This window comes from Eleutherodactylus coqui, chromosome 1 (assembly GCF_035609145.1).
Source record: "Eleutherodactylus coqui strain aEleCoq1 chromosome 1, aEleCoq1.hap1, whole genome shotgun sequence".
NCBI classification, from domain to species: domain Eukaryota; kingdom Metazoa; phylum Chordata; class Amphibia; order Anura; family Eleutherodactylidae; genus Eleutherodactylus; species Eleutherodactylus coqui.
Genome location: NC_089837.1, coordinates 459,176,470 through 459,203,229, shown reverse-complemented (window position 1 = coordinate 459,203,229; position 26,760 = coordinate 459,176,470). Strand labels below are relative to the sequence as shown.

At 45.6% G+C, this 26,760-nt stretch overlaps 1 protein-coding gene, 2 long non-coding RNA genes and 1 pseudogene across 3 annotated transcripts in view; 2 read left to right on the top strand and 2 right to left on the bottom strand.

Annotated features, from left to right (window-relative positions):
- Positions 1-26,760, top strand: part of LOC136583369 (uncharacterized) — a 200,049-nt pseudogene that overhangs the window by 67,652 nt on the left and 105,637 nt on the right.
- The window catches only part of LOC136583315 (prefoldin subunit 5-like), a 16,125-nt gene continuing 78 nt past the window's right edge, over positions 10,714-26,760 (bottom strand). Inside the window, exons 1-6 of the mRNA XM_066584238.1 lie at positions 26,695-26,760; positions 23,038-23,140; positions 22,930-22,961; positions 21,050-21,124; positions 20,804-20,909; positions 10,714-11,033 (exon numbers count right to left, since the gene is read on the bottom strand). The exon at positions 26,695-26,760 is cut by the window's right edge and continues 78 nt beyond it. Of these exons, the coding sequence (XP_066440335.1) occupies positions 10,963-11,033; positions 20,804-20,909; positions 21,050-21,124; positions 22,930-22,961; positions 23,038-23,140; positions 26,695-26,760 (453 nt within the window). The 3' untranslated portion in view covers positions 10,714-10,962. The remainder of the gene's footprint in view (positions 11,034-20,803; positions 20,910-21,049; positions 21,125-22,929; positions 22,962-23,037; positions 23,141-26,694) is intronic.
- LOC136583342 (uncharacterized) lies at positions 13,755-15,090 on the bottom strand. The gene is made up of 2 exons (XR_010787266.1): positions 14,393-15,090; positions 13,755-13,904 (listed from the first exon to the last, which is right to left on the bottom strand). It is a non-coding gene; the product is annotated as an uncharacterized lncRNA (long non-coding RNA).
- Positions 15,412-19,294, top strand: LOC136583331 (uncharacterized). Its single transcript, XR_010787265.1, has 3 exons — positions 15,412-15,507; positions 16,588-16,756; positions 19,145-19,294. It is a non-coding gene; the product is annotated as an uncharacterized lncRNA (long non-coding RNA).

Genomic DNA, 26,760 nt, shown 5'->3' with positions numbered 1-26,760 from the left:
CTCCATCGTTTTGCAGACAAACATGTTGGCTCCAGAGTCATAACCCAGCTTCCCGCGGAGGCTCTGCGCCACAGCCACTAATAGGGCCCACTCTCGAATCAGTATGGGCTGAGTCACAAGTCTTTGTTAGCACTTCTGCCCTCTCAGACACCATCCTGGATTACCAGGAAGACCCCAAGTCAGAGATCCATGCCCCCTTTCAACATGACTGACCCCTCCTGTCTCTGGGCATGACCAATTGCTTCAACCTCTTCAAGCGAGGATGTGAAACTTGCCTCACAATATGCCCGTACCACGCGGACTATGACTTGGATTTAATTTTTTTTATTACGGAACAATAGTGCTGAAGACTGCGCTATTATCCATTAAAAAAAAATTGAAATCTGGCGGAACAGAAGCCTTTCTATTTTTTTTGAAACCACATTGAAATCAAAGGGGCAAAAAAATGGATCAATTTTTTTCTGTTTTATTTCAGTATTTTTCTAAAGCGGGTGTGAAAGCAGCCTCGGGTGATTTCACACAGGCGAGAAAATAGCTCAATTTTCACCTGCTGCGACAGTCCGTAAAAAACCAAATCATGAAACCAATGATTTACAATGGTTTCCTTCCCATCTGCGATGTTCAGTGAAAAAAAAATTGCAGCAGGCTCTATCTTTCTGCGTTTTTTTATGTCCCATGTTTCCTGGAGACTCCTTTTTATCACAACACACGAACTTGCGTTTTTTTGGGGGTTTTTTTGTGCGATGCGTTTTTTAACATTAGAAAATCCTATTGTCCGCATAAGATAAACGATGAGCGAAAAGCGAACGGGCTATTGTTCCTCGCTGCCTGCGTTTACAGTGAATGATTGTTCATTTCCGCTCGTTTTAATGATTTTTTGGGACGATACGTTTAGTGTAAAAGAGCCCTAACAAGTGTCTTCACACAAGAGCTAGAGTTTCTGCTGTGTCACGGCTCACAGAGCAGTCTTATCATCCGGCCAATGAGGAAGCTCGTGTGAACGCAGCTTTATAATACGAACCCTGCGGACGCAATCTAAAATATCGAATCCACAAAATGGAAAAATTCAGAAAATGCAGTGTAAAGGCCATTCAGTGAGTATTGGCTTACTGCCCCAAGAGTGTCTGCAGCACCAATAACAAGCGATGATTGCTCCAGCACCAGAGGTTGCGGAATGCGTAAGTAGCCAGGGGGCAAAACAAGGCATGCATATTCGTGTACATATTTGGGAATGTTGCATCCTTACACGCAAAAATTTTGTTTATCTGCCAGGGGGATAAAAGGGATGCCCCTCCCAGAAGCAAAGTGCGCAGAATGCGGCGCAAGACTGCCGGCTTGGCATGTGAGGTCATTATGCAAAACATGCATAGCCAAGCTAGTCAAGGAGGAATCGGGGGGATTCCTCGAGGACGTCAGGAAGCTTGTCCGAGAGGAAGTACGGTCAGCCCTGACAACTCCCAAAACGCCACCAAAGGGGGCATCGGGGGCGAAACCCTGAAGAAAGGCGTACAGCCCAAAGGAGCATTCAGACTCTGAAGAGAGTTCGGGATCAGAACCAGAAGAGCTGGTGCTCGAGGAGTCCTCAGAAGAAGAGGACTACAAAAAGTACCTCTTCCACAGAGAAGACCTAACGGAACTTATCAAATCCGTTAGAGCCACGCTAAAGATGGAAGAACCCAAGGAACCTTGCACCATACAAGACGAGGTCTTTGGGGGATTAGGAGAGAGGCGGAAGCATACCTTCCCGGTCCACAACAATATATCCAAGATGATACACAAGGAGTGGAAGAAACCCGACACGGGATCCTTCTCCTCTAGGGGGGTTAAGAGGCGCTATCCGTTTGAGGAGGAGGTATGCGCGAATTGGGAAGAATTACCCAGAGTGGACGTCCCGGTGGCTAAGAGGACAACCTTACCCTTTTGAAGACGCCACACAGCTGAGAGACCCAATGGATCGGAAGGGGGAGGGCCTGTTAAGAAGATCCTGGGAGGCAGCTGCCAGTACGCTCAGACCAGGGATCGCAGCCACGTGTGTCGCTAGAACCCTGGGGGTATGGCTAGAGCAACTGGAACTGCATATCTCAAACAAAACACCGAGGAAACAAATTATAGATTCCCTACCTATACTAAAAATGGCCACCAATTTTTTGGCGGACGCAGCGGCGAAGTCGGTGAAACTCTCGGCAAAAACAACGGCCCTAACCACTCTGCCAGAAGAGTCCTGTGGCTGAAGTCATACTCGGGTGACCTGGCATCAAAAAATAAATTATGCTCGCTCCCTTTTCACGGCCAGTTCCTCTTTGGTCCGGATCTGGACAAGATCCTAGAAAAAAACATCAGATAAAAAGAAAGGATTCCCGGAAGAGAAACAGCGTAAAGGGAAGACCACCTTCCGGGCCCCAGCACAACAGCCGGAACCATATAGGGGCAAAGGCAAGACTGGCCACTGGAGTTACCCCAAGGGGGGCAGAGGGAGGAACTTCCTCTTCAACCCTCACCAGGGGGATCCAGCCAAGCAGAAGCCCTGATGCCATCCCAGTGGGGGCGAGGCTGCAGAGCTTCGCGGATCGATGGGCCTCAATTTGCAGGAGCCCGTGGATCCCGGAGATTCTGCAGCAGGGATACCGAATCGAGCTGGTGTCCCTCCCCAGGAGAAAATACATTACCACCAGAGGTCGAGCGCAACAACTGCACCCGCACCAGCATGCGGTGCGGGACCTTCAACGTCTAAAAGAAGTGTCCTTCGTGCCACAGAGAGAAGAGACCTGGGGGCATTACTCCAGACCCTTCCTAATAAAAAAAACCATGCGGAGGCTCACGCATGATAATAAATCTTAAACCCCTGAACATTTTCATCAAATATCGAAAGTTCAGGATGGAATCAATCACTTCAGCAGTAAGGGTGATCCCCAAGGGAGCCTACATGGCATCGATCGACCTGAAGGACGCCTATTTTCACGTACCAATCCACAAGGACTCACGAAAGTACCTAGGGTTTGCGCTAGAGATGGGCAAGAGGACAAGACCTCTCCAATTCAGATGCCTGCCCTTTGGAATCTCCTCAGCACCCCGCATCTTCACGAAAATCATGGCGGAGGTTGCAGCCTACCGGAGGCAGAGGTCGATTCTGATAGTCCCCTACCTGGACGACATCTTAATTATAGCTGAGTCCAGAGAACTCTTAGCAGAAAACCTGGCAACGGTGCTCAACCTACTACAGTTTTTAGGATGGATAATAAATTGGGAGAAGTCCAGCCTAAACCCCAGCACGGAGAAGGTGTTTTTAGGCATAACACTCGACTCAGAAGCTCAATGCTCCTTCCTCCCTGAGTCAAAAGCGCAGGAGATCCGACAGATAGTAGAATCCTTCATTTGGAGATGGTCATGCTCAATCTGGGAGGCTATGTCCCTCCTGGGAAGCCTAACATTATGCATCCCGGGGGTAGCATGGGCCCAGGCGCATACCAGACCTCTGCAAGCAGCAGTTCTCTCAGCATGGGATGGCAAGCAATCCTCACTAGAAATGAGAATGCAGATAAAGAACTCGGTGAAAATATCCTTGCGCAGGTGGACGTCCCCAGGAAATCTGCGAAGGGGATTCCACTGGATATTGGATCCGGCCGTGCAGGTCACGACAGACGCAAGCTCCTGGGGGTGGGGGGCGCACGTCGGAGACAAGCTCCTACAGGGCCCATGGCCGCTGGGGACGAAACACCAGTCCTCAAACTACAGGCGATCTGGAAGGCCCTACAGCACCAGGGGGACACAGTAAAAAAACCAGCACATAAGAGTGCTATCGGACAATACCACGGCAGTAGCCCATATTCGGCACCAGGGGGGCACGAGGTCGCCAGCTCTACAGAGCATCACACAAAGAATCTTTCGCTGGGTGGAGGGCCGCATCCTCTCATTATCGGCAGTACACTTGAAGGGATCCCTGAATCAGAGGGCAGACTTCCTCAGCCGAAGGCGTATAGGCCCAGGGGAATGGTCTCTATCCCAGGAGGCATTCCGGATTGTAACGGACAAATGGGGTCTCCCACAACTGGACCTGTTCGCATCCAGACAAAACGCCAAGGTAGAGAACTTCTTCTCCCTCAGATGGGAGGACCGGCCAACAGTGGTGGACGCCCTGAGCCAGCATTTGGGAGGAGAACTGGTGTACGCCTTTCCCCCAATTCCATTAATCCCAAGGGTGTTGCAGCACTTCAGGTCACAGGCATGCACCCTGATCCTGGTGGCTCCCTTTTGGCCAAGAAGGAGCCTTCTAAGAAACCTGAGCATCCAGGAGCCAGTCACCCTTCCGGCTCAATCGAATCTCCTAACACAGGGGTCCCTGAACTACCCCGACATAAGCAGACTCCATTTAACAGCCTGGTTACTGAAGAATCCATACTGAGGGGCAGGGGGTTCTCGGACAAGGTAGTCAGGACGCTAATGTCGAGTAGAAAAGAGACAACCAACCGCATCTACCAGAAAATCTGGAAGAGGTTTATCTCTTGGAGACAGGGGAAGGACTCCTCGAGCAGCGGCGCTGACATCCCATTGATCCTGGACTTCCTGCAGGAGGGCCTGGATATGGGCCTCTCCCCAAGCACCCTAAGGGTCCAAACGGCAGCCCTTAGCACCCTATTCGACACTAAGCTAGCAGGGGACAGATGGATCAGTAGATTCCTGACAGCGGCAGATAGGATGCGACCTAGATCCACCAACATATGCCCAGACTGGAATCTGAATTTGGTCTTGGGGGCCATGTCAGGGGGAACCCTTCGAACTAATTGAGGGGCTCTCAATAAAAATGCTCCCAATTAAAACAATCTTCCTAGTGGCCATTTCCTCAGCCAGACGGGTCAGCGAGCTACAAGCCCTATCCATCCGCCACCCGCTCCTCAAAATAACGGACACCAAATTAGTCTTCAAAACAGACCCGACTTTCTTGCCTAAGGTAGTGTCCCCATTCCATAGGGCCCAGAACATAGTAATCCCCTCGTTCTATAATCACCCAAAAGACGAGAGAGAGAGAGCCCTGAATTGCTTAGATGTCAGGAGAGCGGTCCTGATGTACATCAAGGCCACAGGCCCATGGAGGCAGGACGACAACCTGTTTTTCCAGTTTTCAGGCCCTAACAAGGGGAAAAAAGTGGCTAAAAGCTCTATAGCATGGTGGATTCGCCTGGCCATTAGCAAATCATATAAGACATTGGGGAAGGAGGCCCGGTCGGCTCTTAAAGCCCATTCCACGAGGGCAATAGCGACTTCATGGGCCGAGCATAGCTTGGCATCAGTAGAGCAGATATGCAGGGCAGCAGTGTGGAAAAAGCCACACACTTTTGTCAAACATTATAGGGTAAAAGTGCAGCTAGATAAGGACATGACCTTCGGTCGTAGGGTCCTCTCGGCGGCAATCCCACCCTAAAATAACTTTAGGTGATATGTCTTAGGTGGTGCTGTCGTGGAGACGACCTAGGAAAAGGGTGATTTATACCTACCCGATAATCGGGTTTCCAGGAGTCTCCACGACAGCACCCGTAAACTCCCTCCCTAATAATTAAAAAAAAAAAAAGAGGGTTATAGATATATAAAAAAAAATTTAAAAAAAGAAATACCAGATAGGTAAAAATTTTTTTGTTAGCTCCTACCCCGGCAGTTTCTTTATAATACACTGAGGAGGGGAGGACAGGGGGGGGGGGGGGGGGGGATTTTAACCTCTCAGTGTGTTCCTGTCCTATTAGGAGGAGGCGATCTCAGGTGCTGCTGTCGTGGAGACTCTTGGAAACCCGATTATCGGGTAGGTATAATCCTTTTTTGCAACTCGGCCCTTTTACCCATGACGAGTGATGCATGAGCAGACAGCTTATCACACACCTTATATACCCACCAAGCCATTCCACTTCTTTCATGGCTACTCGCTGCAAACGTCAATATTGGAAGGTGGTGACAATAACGCGACTGTATAAATGGACAGCCTTGCACAGGCTCCTGCATGTCACTAATGGAAGGTCATCTGCAACTTCACAGGTTTGAACTATAATGATCAGCTGATCGCCAAGCTGGCTGCATTGGAGGAAGGGATTTCATGGGGAGACAATCCAACACATTTTGCTCCCAGCTACTATTGTCAGTATAGTTCTGCAATTTGAGTGCTGCCTGTTTGACAAACAGGATTTTTGTTATTTACCGTAAAATCCATTTCTCATCGCGTTCATTTGGGGACACAGAAAACCACTGGGAGACAACACTAAGCAAAAACAGTATTCATCTCTCCTGCCAGCTATACACCTCCTGCGGGCACTAAGCTAAATCAGTTTGTATGGAAGCAGCGGGAGAGAGCAGAATAACCCCTGAAGTTGAGCCATACAGACTATAAGTAGAACCCTTGAATGACCAGCAATTTTTAGTTTTTCCATCTGAAAAAAAAAAATATATATATATGGCTTTTTTTCCCCTTGATATTCACTATGTGGGATAAATGCTGTATTTTTATAACTTATAATTTTACAAAACACAGTGATACGAGTTGTTTTTTAATGTGAAATGTTTCAATTTTTAAGTTTTTTTTTTCTTAAACTCACTTCATTGAACAATAACTATACCATACAGTATATGAGTAGAAAACTTTGCATACATCATAATATTTCTCAAGCGAAGGGAGAATTACACAGGTACATTGTTTACAACCGACATATTGGTATAATACATTAGTGCGTCAGACTACGGTGTCAGTAGAATTTGCTAGTTGGCACCCACATTACTGACCAGCCCTAAATACAGCTCTATTCAATAAACTTTGGAACAGATCCCGTGTGGAGGTTGTGTCCGTTGAGCCACACCATCTCCCCCACACCTTATGGAATTTCCCCGGGCATTTTCTATTCTTATAGACTATGTTCTCATACGGCAAAGTGGAATTAACAATATTCTGCCACATTAAGAGCGTTGGGGGGGGACCACCATCTTAGTAAGGAATATCCGATTGTGAAATTGCCAGTGCTCCTCATCCAAAACACCCAAGCAGCATATGATTGGGTCAAGTGGAATTGGCATCTCCATTAACTGGCTTAGAAATTCTGTAACCTCCCTCCCTCCTGTATATATAAATATCTGGGCAGCTCCATATTAAATGGTTGAAATTTGCCCCTGGTGCTTGGCATCGATGACATTGGTTGGTAGATACCCTGTTCATTTTATACAGCCTAGTCGGCGTTAGATAGCACAGGTGAAGTATATACAGTTGAGTTGTCTGCAGCTGGCGATACCATGATATATGATGCCTTCGCGACAGCGCAATGCTCACCAGTAAGGGAGGGGATAAGTCCCTTCCATCTATACAACACCGACACTGGCGCATCGGAAATTTTAGACTGCAGCAGATAGGTGTACAAATCAGACCCCTGGGGCCTTGAGTGCGCATTATGCCTATCAGAGGGTACAGAGAAAAAGGTTGTCTTTGTTCTGGGAATTGTGTTGCAAGAGCGTGCCGTAGTTGCAAGTATCTATAGAATCCAGTCCTAGGGGCTTGGTACAGCTGCTGGAGTTGTTCAAAATAGGCTAGTACTCCATTAACATATAAGTGTTCTAATGTAGAGATTCCCAGATTCATCCAGAACTGCTTATCTGGTAGATTCATAAGATGTGGGAGTGTTCTATTATCCCACAGAGGAGTTTCGAAAGGGGTACCTACATATTTAGTCAGTGTTTTACATGTCTGCCACCACTTTATGACTAGGTAGCATCTGCTTGGCCAATAGCTCTAGTTTCTCCAGGACAATCCAGAGGGAGATTTCAGACAGAAAAACCATTAGGTGCTGTTCGGATTTTGGGAGGGAAGCGTTTGACAGTAATGAATATATCTAAGTTGTCCGGCCTAATAATACAGCCTAAAATCTGGTAGCGCCATCCTTGCCATGTCTTTAGGGCCCATTTTTTACTTTTAATAATTTTTTTCCCTTAAAATTAAGTTCTGATAAGGGACTAGAACTTGTACAATATCCTGCTATATGTCTATATATCATGCATTTCAATGTTCGCACATGTAGCCACCATGAGAGCCTTCACCTAGGCTCTGGAATACCATGTAAACCCACTGGTACTCCAGAATCCTGGTGCAGAGGTGGCCCCCTCGCCTCCAGTTATAAACAACCATGTAGATTTTGATGCAGTTATCAGTGTTTAACTTGGAACATTTATACTGTAGCGAGGACTTGATAGTCTTAGATGTTTCAGGACGTTATGACCAATATACTGAACAGTCAAATTAATTGAATTTTATGTTACAATTTTATTATAATGTTAAGTGCCGCAGGTTTTAAAGCAGCGCTTTCCCAGCGTAAATCTCGCGTTTTTTCACTGCGGCCAAACCGCGAGATTTCTGCTGGGATTCCGATGTGTGAGAACCCAGCCTTAGAGTTTTAAGATTTAAGTCACTTAGCTTACCTGACAAAACTGAACCCCCAATAAAATGTTGAAACATTAAGTAATTCTTGTGTATATCACTCAACACTACTGATATCATGGGGTATAATCTGGCCTGAGAGGAATGAATTGGCCTAGGCCAGTGATGGCGAACCTTTTAGAGACTGAGTGCCCAAACGGCAACCCAAAACCCACTTATTTACTACAAAGCGCCAACATGTCAGGGGGCGGGGCTTATTGCGACGTATGATTTTACCTCTGTCATTTTAAAAAAGGACAGGGTCGCCTCAAAATTGGCAATGTGCAGATTTTAACTGCTTTTTGGATGCAGAAGTACTGCAGAATCTCCTCAGTGGAAATTTTGAAACAGCCCTGCCCATTTCCGCCACATGTAAGCATACCCCAGCAGTAATAGCAACACCCCACAGCGGCCCCAACGATAGTAGCGCCTCCCCCCACAGCGACCCCCCAGCTTATTAGCTCCCCCACAGCGGCCCCCAGCAGTAACAGCAACCCCCCCACAACCGCCCCCAGCGGTAACAGCAACCCCCCACAGCGGTCACCAGCGTAGTAGCGACCCCACCCCACAGCGACCCCCAACATAATAGCGACCCCACCACGGCCCCCAGCGGTAAGAGCAACCCCACCTCACAGCGGCCCCCAGCATAATAACGACCCCACAGCGGTAAAAGCGACCCCCCCCCCCACAGCAGCCCCCAGCGTAATAGCGACCCTCTCTCCCCACAGCGGCCCTCAGCGTAATAGCAGCGACACCCCCCACCCCCTCTCTCCACAGTGGCCCTCAGCGTAATAGCGGCGACAACCCCCGCCCCCTCCCCACAGTGGCCCTCAGCGTAATAGCAACCCCCCCCCCCTCTCCCCACAGTGGCCCTCAGCGTAATAGCGGCGACACACCCAACCCCCCCTCTCCCCACAGTGGCCCTCAGCGTAATAGCGGAGACACACCCAACCCCCCCTCTCCCCACAGCGGCCCTCAGCATAATAGCGACCCTCCCACAGCGTTCTAGCGACACCCCCCCCCCAAAAAGCAGCCCCTCAGTGTAATAGCTACCCTCCCCCCCCCCCCTTCCCACAGCGGCCCCCAGTGTAATAGCGACCCCCCCCTTCCCACAGCGACACCCCCCCTTCCCACAGCGGCTCCCAGCGTAATAAAGACCCCCCCCCCTTCCCACAGCGGCCCCCAGCATAATAGCGACCCCCCCTTCCCTTCCCACAGCGGCCCCCAGCGTCATAGCGCCCCGCCCTCCCCTTCCTACAGCGCCCCTCCCCCCCTCCCACAGCAGCCCCCAGCGTAATAGTGACATCCCATAGAGGCCTCCCGTCCCCAATCACAGTTGTGGTGCGCTCTCCCCCTGCGCCTCAGCCTCTGCTGTCCTCTGTCTCGGTACTCCCTGTTTTGGAGCTTTCCTCTATGCCAGGGCCGCTGGCCAGGCACTGCGCTGCCTGTGCTGACACTACCAGCCTTGCCTCAGTCCTCCGCCCATCAAAAGCTGGGGGCATGAATAAGGTGTATTATGTCGCCACCCCTTACTTCCGGAGGCGAAATAATACACCAGTACCCAGGGCATATTAACTTTTTCCACAACATTTCTACTCTATTCAGCAATTCCAGCAACCTGCTGAATAGGGCAGAAGTGTTGTGGAAAAAGTTAATATGCGTACCGAGGAGACGTCGGGGGAGGAGGATCCCAGCTGCACACTGACGTCACAGTGTGCGCTGGGATCGGCGCTGCAAGCAGCGCAGCTGAGTGAATGGAGCCGCGGCCCCTGCTGATATTCACAAGTAGGGAGCGGCCGATGGAGGCGTGTGCCAGTAGGGAGGGCTCTGCGTGCCGCCTCTAGCACACATGCCATAGGTTCGCCACCACTGGCCTAGGCCATAATATACCCAGGGTATAATCTGGCCTAGGCCCTTTTTATCATCAGGTTTAGACCGGACTGGGGGTATAGTATGGCCTGTTACACCGGGTTACGTTAGACAAAAGGGTATAGAGATGTAGCCAGTTTGTCATCGAGCATTAGTAACTGTGCCACATACAGAGCACTATTAGATGGCCTGGTCACAGGTTACACAATAACCACTAGAGGATTAGTACATCTCCCCCATTCCGTTTGACCTTTTTTTGCAGTTTATATGTGAATAATCCATAATTAGAAGTATGTCCTACAGGTACAGTCAGTGATTCTCACAATCAGTACAGTTTGATAGTAGAAGCCTAACAACTTTCATACAGAAGCCAAAACACAACTAAAGCCAAAATAAAGAGAATAATCCATAACTTCTAGTTTAGATGCTTTTATATATATCTTTCAAATACAAAAAAAAATTTAAAAAACAAAACAAAAAATAAAAACAAATAAATTAACCCCTTGGCTGAGGAAGCTGTAGAACTGCCACAAGTCTCTGCGGAGACACTCTGCTGGTGTCTGATGTAGTGAGGGGGTTTACTGCATTGGCAGATATGGCCTGGGATACTGGTGATCACCCTTCACTGCAGCAGCTTCTGTGAAGAGTATCTGTAAGCTGGACTAGGCCTTGGATGTCCCGGCCTGAGCCGCTGTCAACTGCTGGATTTTTATACTCATCATTTCCATCACCGCTGCAGAGATAAACATAAAAAGGATTATAAAGCGGCATTACATATAAAGCCACAACAGTAGAGACAAATCACAAGGTGACGGGACGCTGCTGTGTATGAAGGACTTTGAAAGGATAACAGGTTGTTGCCCGTGAATGGTCATTTTTGCATAACTTCCCTGAGGAGGATGAAAGTGGAACTCCAGACTGAAGCAGCAGCTTGACCACTGAACTACTTCCCAAGAGCTCCATAATGTTGTGTCTATGCACTGCACAACCACCATAGGTGACCAGTTCCTTGAGGCCTTCAGCACACCAATGTGTTTGGGCTGTATTTTTGTGTCCATAATATGAACGCATATGCTGGCCTGACCGAAACTCCGAACATCATAGGAATCTGATGCCCAGCGTTCAGGTCAGGAGACCAGCGGTCAGGCTGTGAAACATGTTCGTATTACTGATGCAGATACTACTGCAGTATGTTGTGCATCACCAACCTTCGAAGAACCACGTACACATATTGCCCAAGGTAGCTTCAGCTTTGGTAACTTACTCTGTTTCCTGCACATAACCATGTACATGCCAATCCCCATCTGCATGAAGCTGTAATTGCCCCTAAACACCATACTTACTATGGATTCCTTTTTTCACCAGTTACACATTGGAAAATGTCCAGCCGTGCCATTCACTCATGACTGGCAGAAACCAGTGCGACCTGGTACACCCATCTACTGTTTGAAGAAGGTAAGAAGCCTTATGTTCAACGTAGAAACAAGACCAAGGAACTCAACTGTGCACGAAAGCCTTGGAACTAGGGGTGCAGAAATATGGCAGCAGGTGCTCTGGACTGATAAGTCAAAGTTTGGGGGATGAGAGAGCAGTACGAGTGTCTGCAGGCAGCAGTGAAGCATGCTGGAGGTTCCTTGGAAGTGTGAGGCTATATTTCAGTAAATGGAGTTGAGGACACCATTAATTCTGACCAAATCCCAATGCTGAGAAATGCATGATGGATAAGTATCTGCCTGTAATACCATCAGGGAGACCCCTGATTGGCTCCAAATTTATTCTGTAGCAAGACAACAACCCCAAATATACAGCCAATGTCATTAAGATCTATATACAGTGTAGAGAAGAACAGGGGGTCCTGGAACTGATAATATGGCCATCACAGAGCCCTGATCTCAACGTCATAGAGTCTGTCTGGGACTACATGAAGAAACAGAAGGATTTGAGCAAGACTACATCTATAGAAGATCTCCCTGTCAAGTGCCTTCAAAAACTGTGTACAAGTGTACCAAGAACAGTTAATGCTGTTTTGAAGGCAAAGGATGGTCACACCAAATATTGGTTTGATTCAGGCCTGTGTCACACGGGGGTATTTGCGCAGCGTTTTGCATGCTCAATATGCAGCAAACAGAACGCATTGATTTCATACTTGCAGCGTATTTTACACGCGTTACATTCACGCAAAAAAAAAAAGAAAGCATCCTGCTCTATTTTCCTGCGCATTTGAGCACAAATATAACACTTTTTGAACTAACTGTCCATTGCAATCAACGGAAGCATTCTTGCATGTTTTGTCTTTTTGCACGTGTGACTCCAGCCTTGGATTTCTTTGTTGTTTATCTATTTTGCATTTACTTAATTGACAAAAATAACCTATTACCACTTCTAGAACATATAATACAATTCAGGGCAGCACTACTCCACTCAACCCACAGGGTGGGACCAACCTTGTGCACGCCACAAAAGGGATCCGGATCCTGAGACCCCAAAATAGTGCAAGCAGAAGAGAAGAATTTGTGGCAGCAAGCAGCGATGCAGTAAAAACTTCTTCCTTTATTACTCCATACACATACGACGTTTCGATCAACACAGTGATCTTTGTCAAGTATACATACACCATTAGTTACAGACTTTTTATAGTGCAACACCAATTAAAACCACAAGAAACAGCTGAACAGTACCTAATCCGCATGTGCTCACGTCCTCCACGGCTCACAATGCTTCCGGTTTATCTTCTGTGTAAGTGCACCTGTGCATAATTAGTCTGCTATCACGAGACTACGAAGGGCAGAGGGAATTGTGAAAGACCAAGTGTGCTTGCATCTAGAGTCCTCCGTCAACACTGATAAAGAAATTAAGTTCCGTTTAGTGCTGGAAGCTCCAGAGATCAAATGCGCATATGCTAATGATTCTGTTGATACAGGTAGTCATAGCAACCCTGCTAGATCACGGAACAACAGTGTTAAGTTCCCTTTAGTGCTGGGAGCTCCAAAGATCAAATGCGCATATGCTAAAGATTCTGTTGATACAAGTAGTCATAGCAACCCTGCCAGGTCACGGAACACCAGTATAGAGTGACTCACCACACTTTATGTATATACCATGCTAATTGTAAGCAAGCTTACAAGGAAAGCTTGCTAGGATCCATTAAATAGATATATAGCATATATTAATTGCACAGTAATGTATACAGACGATAGTGGTGATAAATGGGCTTAATAAACCTAATAGAAATTTTAATAATAACCTTTTACTCCAAGAATTTGGAAAGTAAAAAATATGACATAATATACAACCCAATCTAAAAAAGGGTCGTCATAAATCGTCAATGATCTGCCCAATCACACACTTATCGTTCTTTGCAGTGCATATCTTCAACAGAAAACCGTAGATCCAATACTTAGGATATAATCTCCCCAGCAATTATAACCCATAGTAATAGTACATACACAACCACTTCATGCAATAATATTTATTTATGACCCATACTGGGCACACATGCATGCACCAGAAGAAAAACGCTTTTTGAAGAAAATAATATAAATGGAAGCAGAACAACACATAATGGAGCAATCAGGAGTCCGGAGCACATGCATCAAGCAGATATCTGTAACAAAAATTAAAAAAGAGGGGTAATTAAAATCAAATACCTTGGATCAGATCATGTAAACATAATAAACAGATACAGAATAGAAGCACCTATTTAAAAGATAGTGACCAATGAACTTATTTATATACAAGACATAATAGGGTACTCAATATTGAGGCCCTTAGGGGAGAGGGTGTCCAATTCATGTATCCAACGGATCTCTTTGCGTTTAAGAATACCCTCCCGATCGCCTCCACGTGGTAGTGGGGCAACTGAGTCAATGACCCTAAACTTAAGTTGACTAGTGATATGATGAAATTCACAAAAATGTTTGGGGATTGGTAAATCCGTCTTTCTTGTTCGTATGGTGCTCTTATGACTGGTAATGCGGCTGCGCACCTCCATGGTGGTTTCTCCCACATATGCTAGGCCACAAGGGCACGTAATCAAGTAAATAACAAAAGATGTTGAGCAAGTATATCTATCCCGTAACATATACTTCTTACCAGTTGTGGGATGTCTGAATGAATCTCCTTTATTCATATTATGACAGCAAGAACAGGAGAGGCACGGGAAGTTGCCTTTCCTGACTTGCCCAAAAGTGCGCTGAGTCAATCCTCCCTGGGGAGTAATCAAGGGCCTCACAAGCCGATCTCTAAGATTCTTTCCTCTCTTGTACGCCAACATCGGTGGCTGCATAAATTCCGGAATATTACTGCAGCAATTTCCAACAATAGGCCAATGCTTCATGATGATGTTTTTTATTTTTCCACTCAAGGGACCAAAAGTAGAAATAAAAGGAATTCTAGATGTATTTGGTTTACAAGTTCTATCATTCAATAGTTCTTTTCTATCAACTTGACCAATCCTTTCTTTAGTGGACCGTAACAGGGAAGGGGGATACCCTCTTTGTGTGAACTTTTTACACATTTCCTCAATCCTTAGATCCACTGTCCTTTCATCAGTAATCCGCCGTATTCGTAGCAGTTGTGACCACGGCAAGGAATTCACCATAGGACGGGGATGATTGCTACTATAATATAATAATGAATTCCTATCAGTCTCTTTGACATGTAAATCGGTCCTCAATTCAATACCCTCATGAATCACCCTGACATCCAAAAATTGTATGTCAGTATGGGAATAGGTCATGGTAAAATGTAATTCAGGAATGATGTTGTTAAGAAAGTTGTTAAATGCAACCAATTCATCCTCTGTGGTGAGTCACTCTATACTGGTGTTCCGTGACCTGGCAGGGTTGCTATGACTACTTGTATCAACAGAATCTTTAGCATATGCGCATTTGATCTTTGGAGCTCCCAGCACTAAAGGGAACTTAACACTGTTGTTCCGTGATCTAGCAGGGTTGCTATGACTACCTGTATCAACAGAATCATTAGCATATGCGCATTTGATCTCTGGAGCTTCCAGCACTAAACGGAACTTAATTTCTTTATCAGTGTTGACGGAGGACTCTAGATGCAAGCACACTTGGTCTTTCACAATTCCCTCTGCCCTTCGTAGTCTCGTGATAGCAGACTAATTATGCACAGGTGCACTTACACAGAAGATAAACCGGAAGCATTGTGAGCCGTGGAGGACGTGAGCACATGCGGATTAGGTACTGTTCAGCTGTTTCTTGTGGTTTTAATTGGTGTTGCACTATAAAAAGTCTGTAACTAATGGTGTATGTATACTTGACAAAGATCACTGTGTTGATCGAAACGTCGTATGTGTATGGAGTAATAAAGGAAGAAGTTTTTACTGCATCGCTGCTTGCTGCCACAAATTCTTCTCTTCTGCTTGCACTATTTTGGGGTCTCAGGATCCGGATCCCTTTTGTGGCGTGCACAAGGTTGGTCCCACCCTGTGGGTTGAGTGGAGTAGTGCTGCCCTGAATTGTATTATATGTTCTGGACGACGGATCCAGCAGGACGTGCACCCCCATAAGAGGACCATATGATGTCAAATCCCCTGGATGATGCTCCAGGCTCCATTGCCATTTTTTCTTATACCGAAGATGAGGTCAGTAACATATTTGCGAGACTGAGATGTGATACTGCGTTCCTGAGTACCCCCTCTACTGAGAATTTATATCGAAGGTGGGAAAATGACAAAAAGAAAGAAATCTCATTGATGTTACATCTCTCTACACTTAGCGAATATTACAGAGTCAAAAGGATACCGCGAGGCCTACGCCCACATGTACGACCCACCTTGTTGCCTAACAATGAGGCTTTTTGTAACAAGTTTGTGGCCATCATCAACAAATTCTCTTTTGATATTATTTTGCTTAATTTGGAATATTTACAAGTCGAGATAGAGACCTACAGGAAGAAGATTGCAGAAACTGAGAAGATGCTCTTGGAAAAGATCTCTGCACAAGATTGTGAGGTTTTTTTTCGCAGCAAGGCACCAATACTGATGAAATTCAAAGAGGAACTTGAGAATAGCAAGCGGTCAAAGTGGTTTCGGGACTTTGATGACTATGCCCAAAAACGGGTGTTTAATTGGCAGAGTGTAAAACAGGGTGATACATCTACTTGGGGAGCCAGTAATAGACGCATTAAAACCAAAAAGAGATATCCCAAACAGAAGAATAGAGCTGGTGTTTCCACTGCCGGCTCTGATTCGACTGATGATGCCTCTAGGGGCAATACCTCTGTAGACCCCTCTGTCTCTGCATCTTCCTCTTTTTTAGGGACTCACACACGTACCAGGTACAAGAGGAAAGAGGCCCCCGCATCTTCCGGCGGAGAGGCGGACAAAGACACTCCAGGGCACGGAAGAGGCGCTACAGGCCTGAATACCCTACCACCGAATTGGCAGTTGCCACCAATGCAGAAGAGACCCTGAACCAAGATATCGTGGTAAATATATCATCTAGACCACTGACTGACATTGAAATCAAGGTATTGGCTAAGGGCTTGTCCTTTTGCCCTTCTAATGACACAGATTGGTTTGGCTTAGAATTAGATCTGCGGAGATTTTTTAGAAATCTCAATTTGAAATATTATTTTGGTTCTCAGGAATATGTACCCGTTGAGGCGACAGCCACTCCAAGGGGGGGGTTTTCCCTTAAGGAAGTGGGTTTACGCAATAAAAGCCGGTTTGTACCACCTACAACCTATTATGCCATCGAGACTTTTTCCTCTCTTGTACTGAAGGACATCTCTAAATTAAGAATGGTATCCCAAAAAAAACAGGTCTACTCTCATTTGAATCTATCTAAGGTAGAATATCGGGCTTTGAACGACCTGTCCACTGACAGGTCGATCATTATAAAACCTGCCGATAAAGGCGGGGCGGTAGTTGTGATGAATACCACCGACTACTGCTCCGAGATAGAGAGACAATTAACTGACCAACAAATTTATGAACCTCTTCGTGGAGATCCCACCCCAAAATTTCAGGTTCAGCTTAGGATTCTATTGCATGATGCACTCTTGGAAGGTACAATAGACAATGCATTATACAAATTTCTGGATGTACAACACCCTATTGTCCCGGCGCTTTACACGCTCCCTAAAATCCACAAGGATTTGAATCATCCGCCTGGGAGACCCATAGTAGCTAGTTGTGACTCACTTTTCTCTCATAGTGCACAATTTCTTGATAAGATACTCAGATGTTTTGCTGAGAATGCCCAATCATACTTGAAAGACACCAGTGATTTCCTGCGGAAGCTCAGTAATAAGATGGTAAATGACTCCACGATTTTAGTCACATTTGACGTGGTCAGCCTATATACATCCATTTCCCATACGCGAGGTTTGGCAGCAGTCGAACATTTTTTGGATTCCTCTGCTTATCCTGTTAACAGCCAGCGGTTTGCCCTGTCTCTGCTGGGGTACATCCTGGAGAATAATTATTTTTTGTTCTCCGGGGTGTACTACCGCCAGAGACAGGGCACCGCAATGGGCTCAAAAGTAGCGCCCACGTACGCTAATATATATATGCGTTCGTGTGAAGAACAGTATGTCTATTGCTCGGGATATTGGAAACATATTGTATGCTGGTACCGCTTCATAGATGACGTTTTTGTCCTATGGGACGGTACAGAGGATGAATTGGTTGCATTTAACAACTTTCTTAACAACATCATTCCTGAATTACATTTTACCATGACCTATTCCCATACTGACATACAATTTTTGGATGTCAGGGTGATTCATGAGGGTATTGAATTGAGGACCGATTTACATGTCAAAGAGACTGATAGGAATTCATTATTATATTATAGTAGCAATCATCCCCGTCCTATGGTGAATTCCTTGCCGTGGTCACAACTGCTACGAATACGGCGGATTACTGATGAAAGGACAGTGGATCTAAGGATTGAGGAAATGTGTAAAAAGTTCACACAAAGAGGGTATCCCCCTTCCCTGTTACGGTCCACTAAAGAAAGGATTGGTCAAGTTGATAGAAAAGAACTATTGAATGATAGAACTTGTAAACCAAATACATCTAGAATTCCTTTTATTTCTACTTTTGGTCCCTTGAGTGGAAAAATAAAAAACATCATCATGAAGCATTGGCCTATTGTTGGAAATTGCTGCAGTAATATTCCGGAATTTATGCAGCCACCGATGTTGGCGTACAAGAGAGGAAAGAATCTTAGAGATCGGCTTGTGAGGCCCTTGATTACTCCCCAGGGAGGATTGACTCAGCGCACTTTTGGGCAAGTCAGGAAAGGCAACTTCCCGTGCCTCTCCTGTTCTTGCTGTCATAATATGAATAAAGGAGATTCATTCAGACATCCCACAACTGGTAAGAAGTATATGTTACGGGATAGATATACTTGCTCAACATCTTTTGTTATTTACTTGATTACGTGCCCTTGTGGCCTAGCATATGTGGGAGAAACCACCATGGAGGTGCGCAGCCGCATTACCAGTCATAAGAGCACCATACGAACAAGAAAGACGGATTTACCAATCCCCAAACATTTTTGTGAATTTCATCATATCACTAGTCAACTTAAGTTTAGGGTCATTGACTCAGTTGCCCCACTACCACGTGGAGGCGATCGGGAGGGTATTCTTAAACGCAAAGAGATCCGTTGGATACATGAATTGGACACCCTCTCCCCTAAGGGCCTCAATATTGAGTACCCTATTATGTCTTGTATATAAATAAGTTCATTGGTCACTATCTTTTAAATAGGTGCTTCTATTCTGTATCTGTTTATTATGTTTACATGATCTGATCCAAGGTATTTGATTTTAATTACCCCTCTTTTTTAATTTTTGTTACAGATATCTGCTTGATGCATGTGCTCCGGACTCCTGATTGCTCCATTATGTGTTGTTCTGCTTCCATTTATATTATTTTCTTCAAAAAGCGTTTTTCTTCTGGTGCATGCATGTGTGCCCAGTATGGGTCATAAATAAATATTATTGCATGAAGTGGTTGTGTATGTACTATTACTATGGGTTATAATTGCTGGGGAGATTATATCCTAAGTATTGGATCTACGGTTTTCTGTTGAAGATATGCACTGCAAAGAACGATAAGTGTGTGATTGGGCAGATCATTGACGATTTATGACGACCCTTTTTTAGATTGGGTTGTATATTATGTCATATTTTTTACTTTCCAAATTCTTGGAGTAAAAGGTTATTATTAAAATTTCTATTAGGTTTATTAAGCCCATTTATCACCACTATCGTCTGTATACATTACTGTGCAATTAATATATGCTATATATCTATTTAATGGATCCTAGCAAGCTTTCCTTGTAAGCTTGCTTACAATTAGCATGGTATATACATAAAGTGTGGTGAGTCACTCTATACTGGTGTTCCGTGACCTGGCAGGGTTGCTATGACTACTTGTATCAACAGAATCTTTAGCATATGCGCATTTGATCTTTGGAGCTCCCAGCACTAAAGGGAACTTAACACTGTTGTTCCGTGATCTAGCAGGGTTGCTATGACTACCTGTATCAACAGAATCATTAGCATATGCGCATTTGATCTCTGGAGCTTCCAGCACTAAACGGAACTTAATTTCTTTATCAGTGTTGACGGAGGACTCTAGATGCAAGCACACTTGGTCTTTCACAATTCCCTCTGCCCTTCGTAGTCTCGTGATAGCAGACTAATTATGCACAGGTGCACTTACACAGAAGATAAACCGGAAGCATTGTGAGCCGTGGAGGACGTGAGCACATGCGGATTAGGTACTGTTCAGCTGTTTCTTGTGGTTTTAATTGGTGTTGCACTATAAAAAGTCTGTAACTAATGGTGTATGTATACTTGACAAAGATCACTGTGTTGATCGAAACGTCGTATGTGTATGGAGTAATAAAGGAAGAAGTTTTTACTGCATCGCTGCTTGCTGCCACAAATTCTTCTCTTCTATTACCACTTCTAGTTTTGAAAACAAACTTTAGCACAGTACTGTAGTTCAGAACATAACTATTAGTGCCGTTATTCTAAAAGGGGGCTCTAAAACCCCAGCTTTGCTTCACACATCCAAATTTTCTATCTAAAGCCATGACTATGGCGAGATTACCACAGATCATGGAGCAACAAGGAGCTCTATAAATGTGTCATCTGTAAAGCTCCTCATATACAGGGCGAGTCAAAAGTCTCTACACATGTGCTTCGCAGGTCCACATAAGCGATGCCGCTGACAGCCGAGGAATGGATCACTGCGATACGGCTGGCAGGGTCGGGGGTCACCAAGTCAATCACACCAAACATGCTGTAAATTGTATCATGAATGTATCCTGTAACATTTGTAGAGGAATAACAATGTATGCAAACTGTATGGAGACTCGACTCACCCTGTAGATGTCCCATTGTAAAGACCTCAACCTCCTAGCATACATTTACCTGCAGTTCACCTTCATGATCTACAGTACATTTGTGCACTTCATGACCCTACTGCAATATAAAACATGGCATCACCTTGCTTCATGGCGTGTTTTTCCTGTAGAGCGGGCTGAATCTTCTCAATTTGCTTTGTAAGGAAATCAATCTTCCTCTTGAAGAAATCTTTGGCATCACCCACATTCTAGAGAGAAATTCAAGATGTGACAGATAAGACAGAAATAAGACGTCTGGATCTACAGTAGATGCAGTATATTCCAGTCACCAACGTGGACGTGGAACTCCACAGGCTACTATAACAGCGTACAGTGCGAGAACACTTACCTTATCCACGTAATATCCGGTGCCCACATCTATGAGAACATTGGATACGTCGCTAAGTGTACCAGGCACATACATCTGCAGGAAGGTGGAATTAAGAAATCTATACCAACCGACCCAATTAAGAAGTCATTTTTAGTTACAGTTTCAGCACTAAACTCTTGAATGGCGTGGATCACGTTTACTGCATCCAGTACGGGGCATACTTCAGTTCGGTAAAGTTCTCAGATTTTGCAGCTACATTCTTTAGGTGACATTTTTAGTACACATTAGCATTTAGTTTGGGAAAAATTAATGCAAAAATATTCTATATATTTATTGTACAGGTTTTTACAGTCGTGCAGAAAGCAAATGAGTTACAGACCACTATATATATATATAGACCTATTGATTGGAAGTCATAGGCAGCTCCCAGTATCATACATGTTTAACTTGGAAGGGGTTAATCATCACACTGTTAACATGTGGTAAATTCTTACAGGCCGGGCCGCGTAAACCAATGTGGGGCTCCTGCAGCGGTTTACATCTGTGAACCCGGCTGTGGTTCTGCATACGGCAGTGAAATTGTTCTGCGCATGACTGAGTACTCACAGGCGATCACAAAGTTTTTCTTTATATAACCCATGCTGACGCTTATATTGATTCTCTGCCCTCTGGTTGTTTACTGGTCGTTGCCAGGAAAGCCAGCCACCTTGCCTATGGAATGAAATAGAGGCAGTCAGCACTTCGGTACTTTTCATCTGAATTTGCTGGCTGGGATCTTAGGAGCGCATGTACGCTAGCTTTCAGCCCAGCCACCTTTAAGTCTTTCCATAGAAGAGGTGGTCCGTTTCCCTAGCAACAAGCGGTAAACAACCAGAGAGCAAAGGAATCAATAGCTGGAGAACAGAGCATTTTGAGAATATACATCTTATGGGTGAATGGATTATTTAGCGATTTCAAACACATTGCAATAGGATTCCTGAGAGGGGAATACCCATAAAGGCCAACGATCAGAAACAAAATGTTCATCTCAAAGTTCGCTGACCCAAACAGAGCCGTTATCAGCCAACAAGTGAGTAAGCGCTTATTTGTCAGCTGATCTGATCCTTAAAGGGGTTGTCTCGCGAAAGCAAGTGGGGTTCAGCACTTCTGTATGGCCATATTAATGCACTTTGTAATGTACATCGTGCATTAAATATGAGCCATACAGAAGTTATTCACTTACCTGCTCCGTTGCTAGCGTCCCCGTCGCCATGGTGCCGTCTAATTCTGATGTCTTCTTGCTTTTTTAGACGCGCTTGCGCTGTGCGGACTTCTGCCTGGTGAATGGGGCGGCTCGTGTCGGAGAGCTGGTCACCGCGTCGTGATCGTAGCTCCACCCCGTCACGTGTGCCGATTCCAGCCAATCAGGGGGCTGGAATCGGCAATGGAACGCACAGAGCCCATGGTGCACCATGGGAGAAGACCCGCGGTGCACCATGGGAGAAAACTGCAGTGCATCCCTGGGAAAGGACCGGCGGCCATCTTTGGGAGAAGATTTTTTAAAGTCCTTATTTCATTGGATCGGTGAGTAGCAAGCGGTTTAAAAACCGCTTTAATTTGCTATTTTATGCCAGGGGGGTGACAGGGGAATGGGGAAAGGTAAAATTTTGAGGTTTGCCGCGAGACAACCCCTTTAATACTGCGGAAATAATTGTTGTCGGAAACGCATCTACTTAAGACACTGGATGTGCGCCCGACAATGAAAGTGTGGGGGGAATGAACATTATATGTACCATCGCTCATTCACCATACATATGGAAGCAGCCTATGTGAAGACCATGTAAACAAGCCGATCGGCGCTTGTAAAATGGCTCATATTGCGCCAATGTAAAGTCACTCTTACATCATCAGAAGGATACAGAACTGGTCAGGGGAACAAGCACTTTTTTCCCTGTCAAAAAAGAAAAGTAGAAGGTTAGTGAATATAAAGGGACATGTAATAAGTGAGAGGCGGCGCCGTCACCGACCTTTATTACTCTTATGTAACACGCTCAGGCATTCCTTGGCTTCCACGTACTTTGTCTGCACCACTTTCAGCTGCGCGATGGAGGAGGAGAGGAACTCAACTTCCTGCAATGCAAATACAAGATCTATTAGGTGCAACGCAGAATTACCCTCCAGTCACTTCATCACTTGTTATACAGGGGGGTAAACAAACTAGTACAGCAGTGAACTAATTCCTGGTCTAGGGGGGTTTTTTTTTTTTTAGACTTGTGCTACAAAGTCACATGTGTCACACAACAGCAAGCTGCATAAGGCCTCATGTCCACGGGCAAATTTGATTTGCGGAATCTGTGCTGTAGATCCACAAATGGGTTAAAAAGCATGCACATTTGATTTGTGGACCTTTAGGTCCGGAAAACAAATCGCAGCATGCTCCATTCTTCTGCGGATACACCCGGGCGGCTTCCATTAACCCCTTCACAAACAAGGACGTACCGGTACGTCCTGTGGCCGCGGGGTATGTATGAAAAGAGGTTGCGATGCAACCTCTCTTCATACAGTGCGGGCGTCAGCTGTTCATTACAGCTGACACCCGCGGGCAACAGCCGCGCGCGGCTATTAACCATTTAAATGCCGCTGTCAAATCTGACAGCGGCATTTAAATCCCCGCACGGCCTCCCCGCGGTGAGATCGGGGGAGTCATGCAGGTGTCATGGCAACCGGGGGCCTAATGAAAGGCCCCAGGACTGCCTTAACAGACTGCCTATCAAGCCATGCACACAGGGTGGCTTGATAGACTGCCTGTCAAAAAGCAGTATGACGTAATGCCATAGCATTACGTCATACTGCAGGAGCGATCAAAGCATCGCATCTTAAAGTCCCCCAGGGGGACTTCAAAGTAATGTAAAAAAAAAAAATCAATAAAGTTTTTTTTCATTGAAAAAAATAAGTTGTAAAAAACTTTAAATCATCCTCCTTTTGCCATATCTATTATTTAAAAAACGAAATAAATTAAAAATATGTATTTGGTATCGCCGCCTCCGTAAAAGTCCGACCTATCAAAGTAGCGCCTCTGGCGGCCATCTTGCTGCACTCGGGAGGTCTACATTCCCCAATGCCACTGTATCCAGTGCTAACATCATGATTGTCTGAAGTAAGGTCTTGTTTGACCAGAATGACCAAAATGTGGCCACCTTGGATGTGTGATAAGTTCAGGGAAACAAACCTTTGTTCTTTGTGAAGATGCAACTTGGGACATAGTAGATGACTAAGCTGGTTTATAGTGTATGGAAGATTGGAGTTGATGCATGGGAGACAGAGGCCGGGAATACATGACAGGGGACGCTCTCTCATGGTGTGTTCCCAGGGGCTCTGTTTTCCACTGGCTGCTTCTCCAATGGATGCTCAGACAGATGATGTTAAGGAAGGCTCCTACAGATGGAATAATTTACCTATAGTCACCCAGCAAACTTTTTCACGCAATTTGATGAAGTAATTTTAGTTATGTGAGAAAGAGGGACTTAATTGCTGAGAGTAGGATGTCAATTCATCCGTATTCTTTAGTTTTTTCCTTAAGTCTTTTGTATATTCTAGTGTCAGTCTACACTGAAGCTATCATTATATTCCGATAGGAGAGTGAAAGTTAAACATTGACGTTCCTTGAAATACTATTACACTGGGTGATTGTAAATTTTGCTTGTGTTGCGCCCCCTTGTGTTAAAAATGCTAACTGCGACATGGAAAAAAAAAAAAGAATCTAAAGGATATTTTCGCTCAGACTTTGCTGCATACAATGTCACCTTGACCTACAAAGTGCTTGTTTTTGTGCCTCTTGGTTTCCTTTTTCAACGTTGTACTAGTTTGAACGCAATTACTCTTTTTCCATTGAGTATTCCAGTTCAAAAGGGGGGAGGCATAGGTGATCTAGGTCATAGGTGATCTAGGTGTTGTAGATCAGCTATTGGGTTTTTAAAAATAAATAAATAAATAAATAAATGAAATAAATAAAAAGGAAATAAATGATTTTGTGCTACAAGATTCTGATCCATGTGAAATAGAACATCAACATGATTATTTAGTACTGATACAGCAAGAAACTGCAGGTATGCAAACAGTTACCGGAACCTCTGTTGACAATGTATATGTTGAGCTTTTTGCAGATGGTACCAGGGTGAGGATTGATGACTCCACATCGGATATGCAGTGGTCACACAACAAGATGTCCTAGAAGCAGGAGTTCTGCCTCCGCATGTCTCAGCACAAGAAGCGGAACTGAAGGCCCTCACTGAGGCGAGTAGAGAGGCGAAAGGTAAGACGGCAAGCCTTTACACTGACTCCTGGTATGCATCTGGCATAGCTCATGATTACGGCCCAATATGGAAGGCCAGACAGTTTTTACCTCAGCAGGACAACCAATTGAGAATGGTGCAGCGGTGCAGAGTCTCTTGGAGGCCCTACTCTACCTGACAAAGTCGAGAGTTCGCACCGATTCCTACACTGGAGAAGTGAGAGACGACACCCTCACCGACAGATACCTGTATTCAATACTGAGTGTTTTCCCAGTCCTTTCCCATCCCCCACACAGAAACTTCTCCATACTAACTTCTGCAACAAAGAGATACTTTCAGTTTTGACCACATGCTGATAGAACAAAGGACTGGCTTACACACTGGACTTTGAAGAGGGGTGGGGGATTCTATATGATCCGACAAATGAGAATCCTATATGTTACTGATGTAATCTGTTGCATGCCCATTAAAGGGCAGGTATCATGTGTTACAATAAAGCCTGAGGCTCTACACATTGTAAGGGCAGACTCAGCTTAGACCGGCATTTGTGTCTGATCTGGTCGATGATGTGTGCACATGATGTGTGCACACTATACAATTTGGAAGCTACAGAAAACCCCGAAACCTACTGGAGGAAAATATGATCCAGTTCAATGTGATGCCTGGTCAGGAATGGGGACTCTCGGTCGTGTGATGCCTGGTCAGGAATGGGGACTCTCGGTCGTGTGATGCCTGGTCAGGAATGGGGACTCTCGGTCGTGTGATGCCTGGTCAGGAATGGGGACTCTCGGTCGTGTGATGCCTGGTCAGGAATGGGGACTCTCGGTCGTGTGATGCCTGGTCAGGAATGGGGACTCTCGGTCGTGTGATGCCTGGTCAGGAATGGGGACTCTCGGTCGTGTGATGCCTGGTCAGGAATGGGGACTCTCGGTCGTGTGATGCCTGGTCAGGAATGGGGACTCTCGGTCGTGTGATGCCTGGTCAGGAATGGGGACTCTCGGTCGTGTGATGCCTGGTCAGGAATGGGGACTCTCGGTCGTGTGATGCCTGGTCAGGAATGGGGACTCTCGGTCGTGTGATGCCTGGTCAGGAATGGGGACTCTCGGTCGTGTGATGCCTGGTCAGGAATGGGGACTCTCGGTCGTGTGATGCCTGGTCAGGAATGGGGACTCTCGGTCGTGTGATGCCTGGTCAGGAATGGGGACCCTCGGTCGTGCGATGTCGGTCAGGTCACTGTGCATTCAGCCTTGTCAAGACACATAAAGATGTCTATATGCTGTCATGTACGCAGACACAGGGAGAAGTCACTGCTCTGCCATTAATGGGGTGTGCAAGGACTACAAGTCTCAGCATACATGGCAGCCGCCCCGCCGCTGGTAGCTGCCCTTGTACCTGGTCCAGCTGACTTTTCAGTCCCTCGAGCTGTTGCAAAGACAAATCTGTAATGTTCACAGTCTG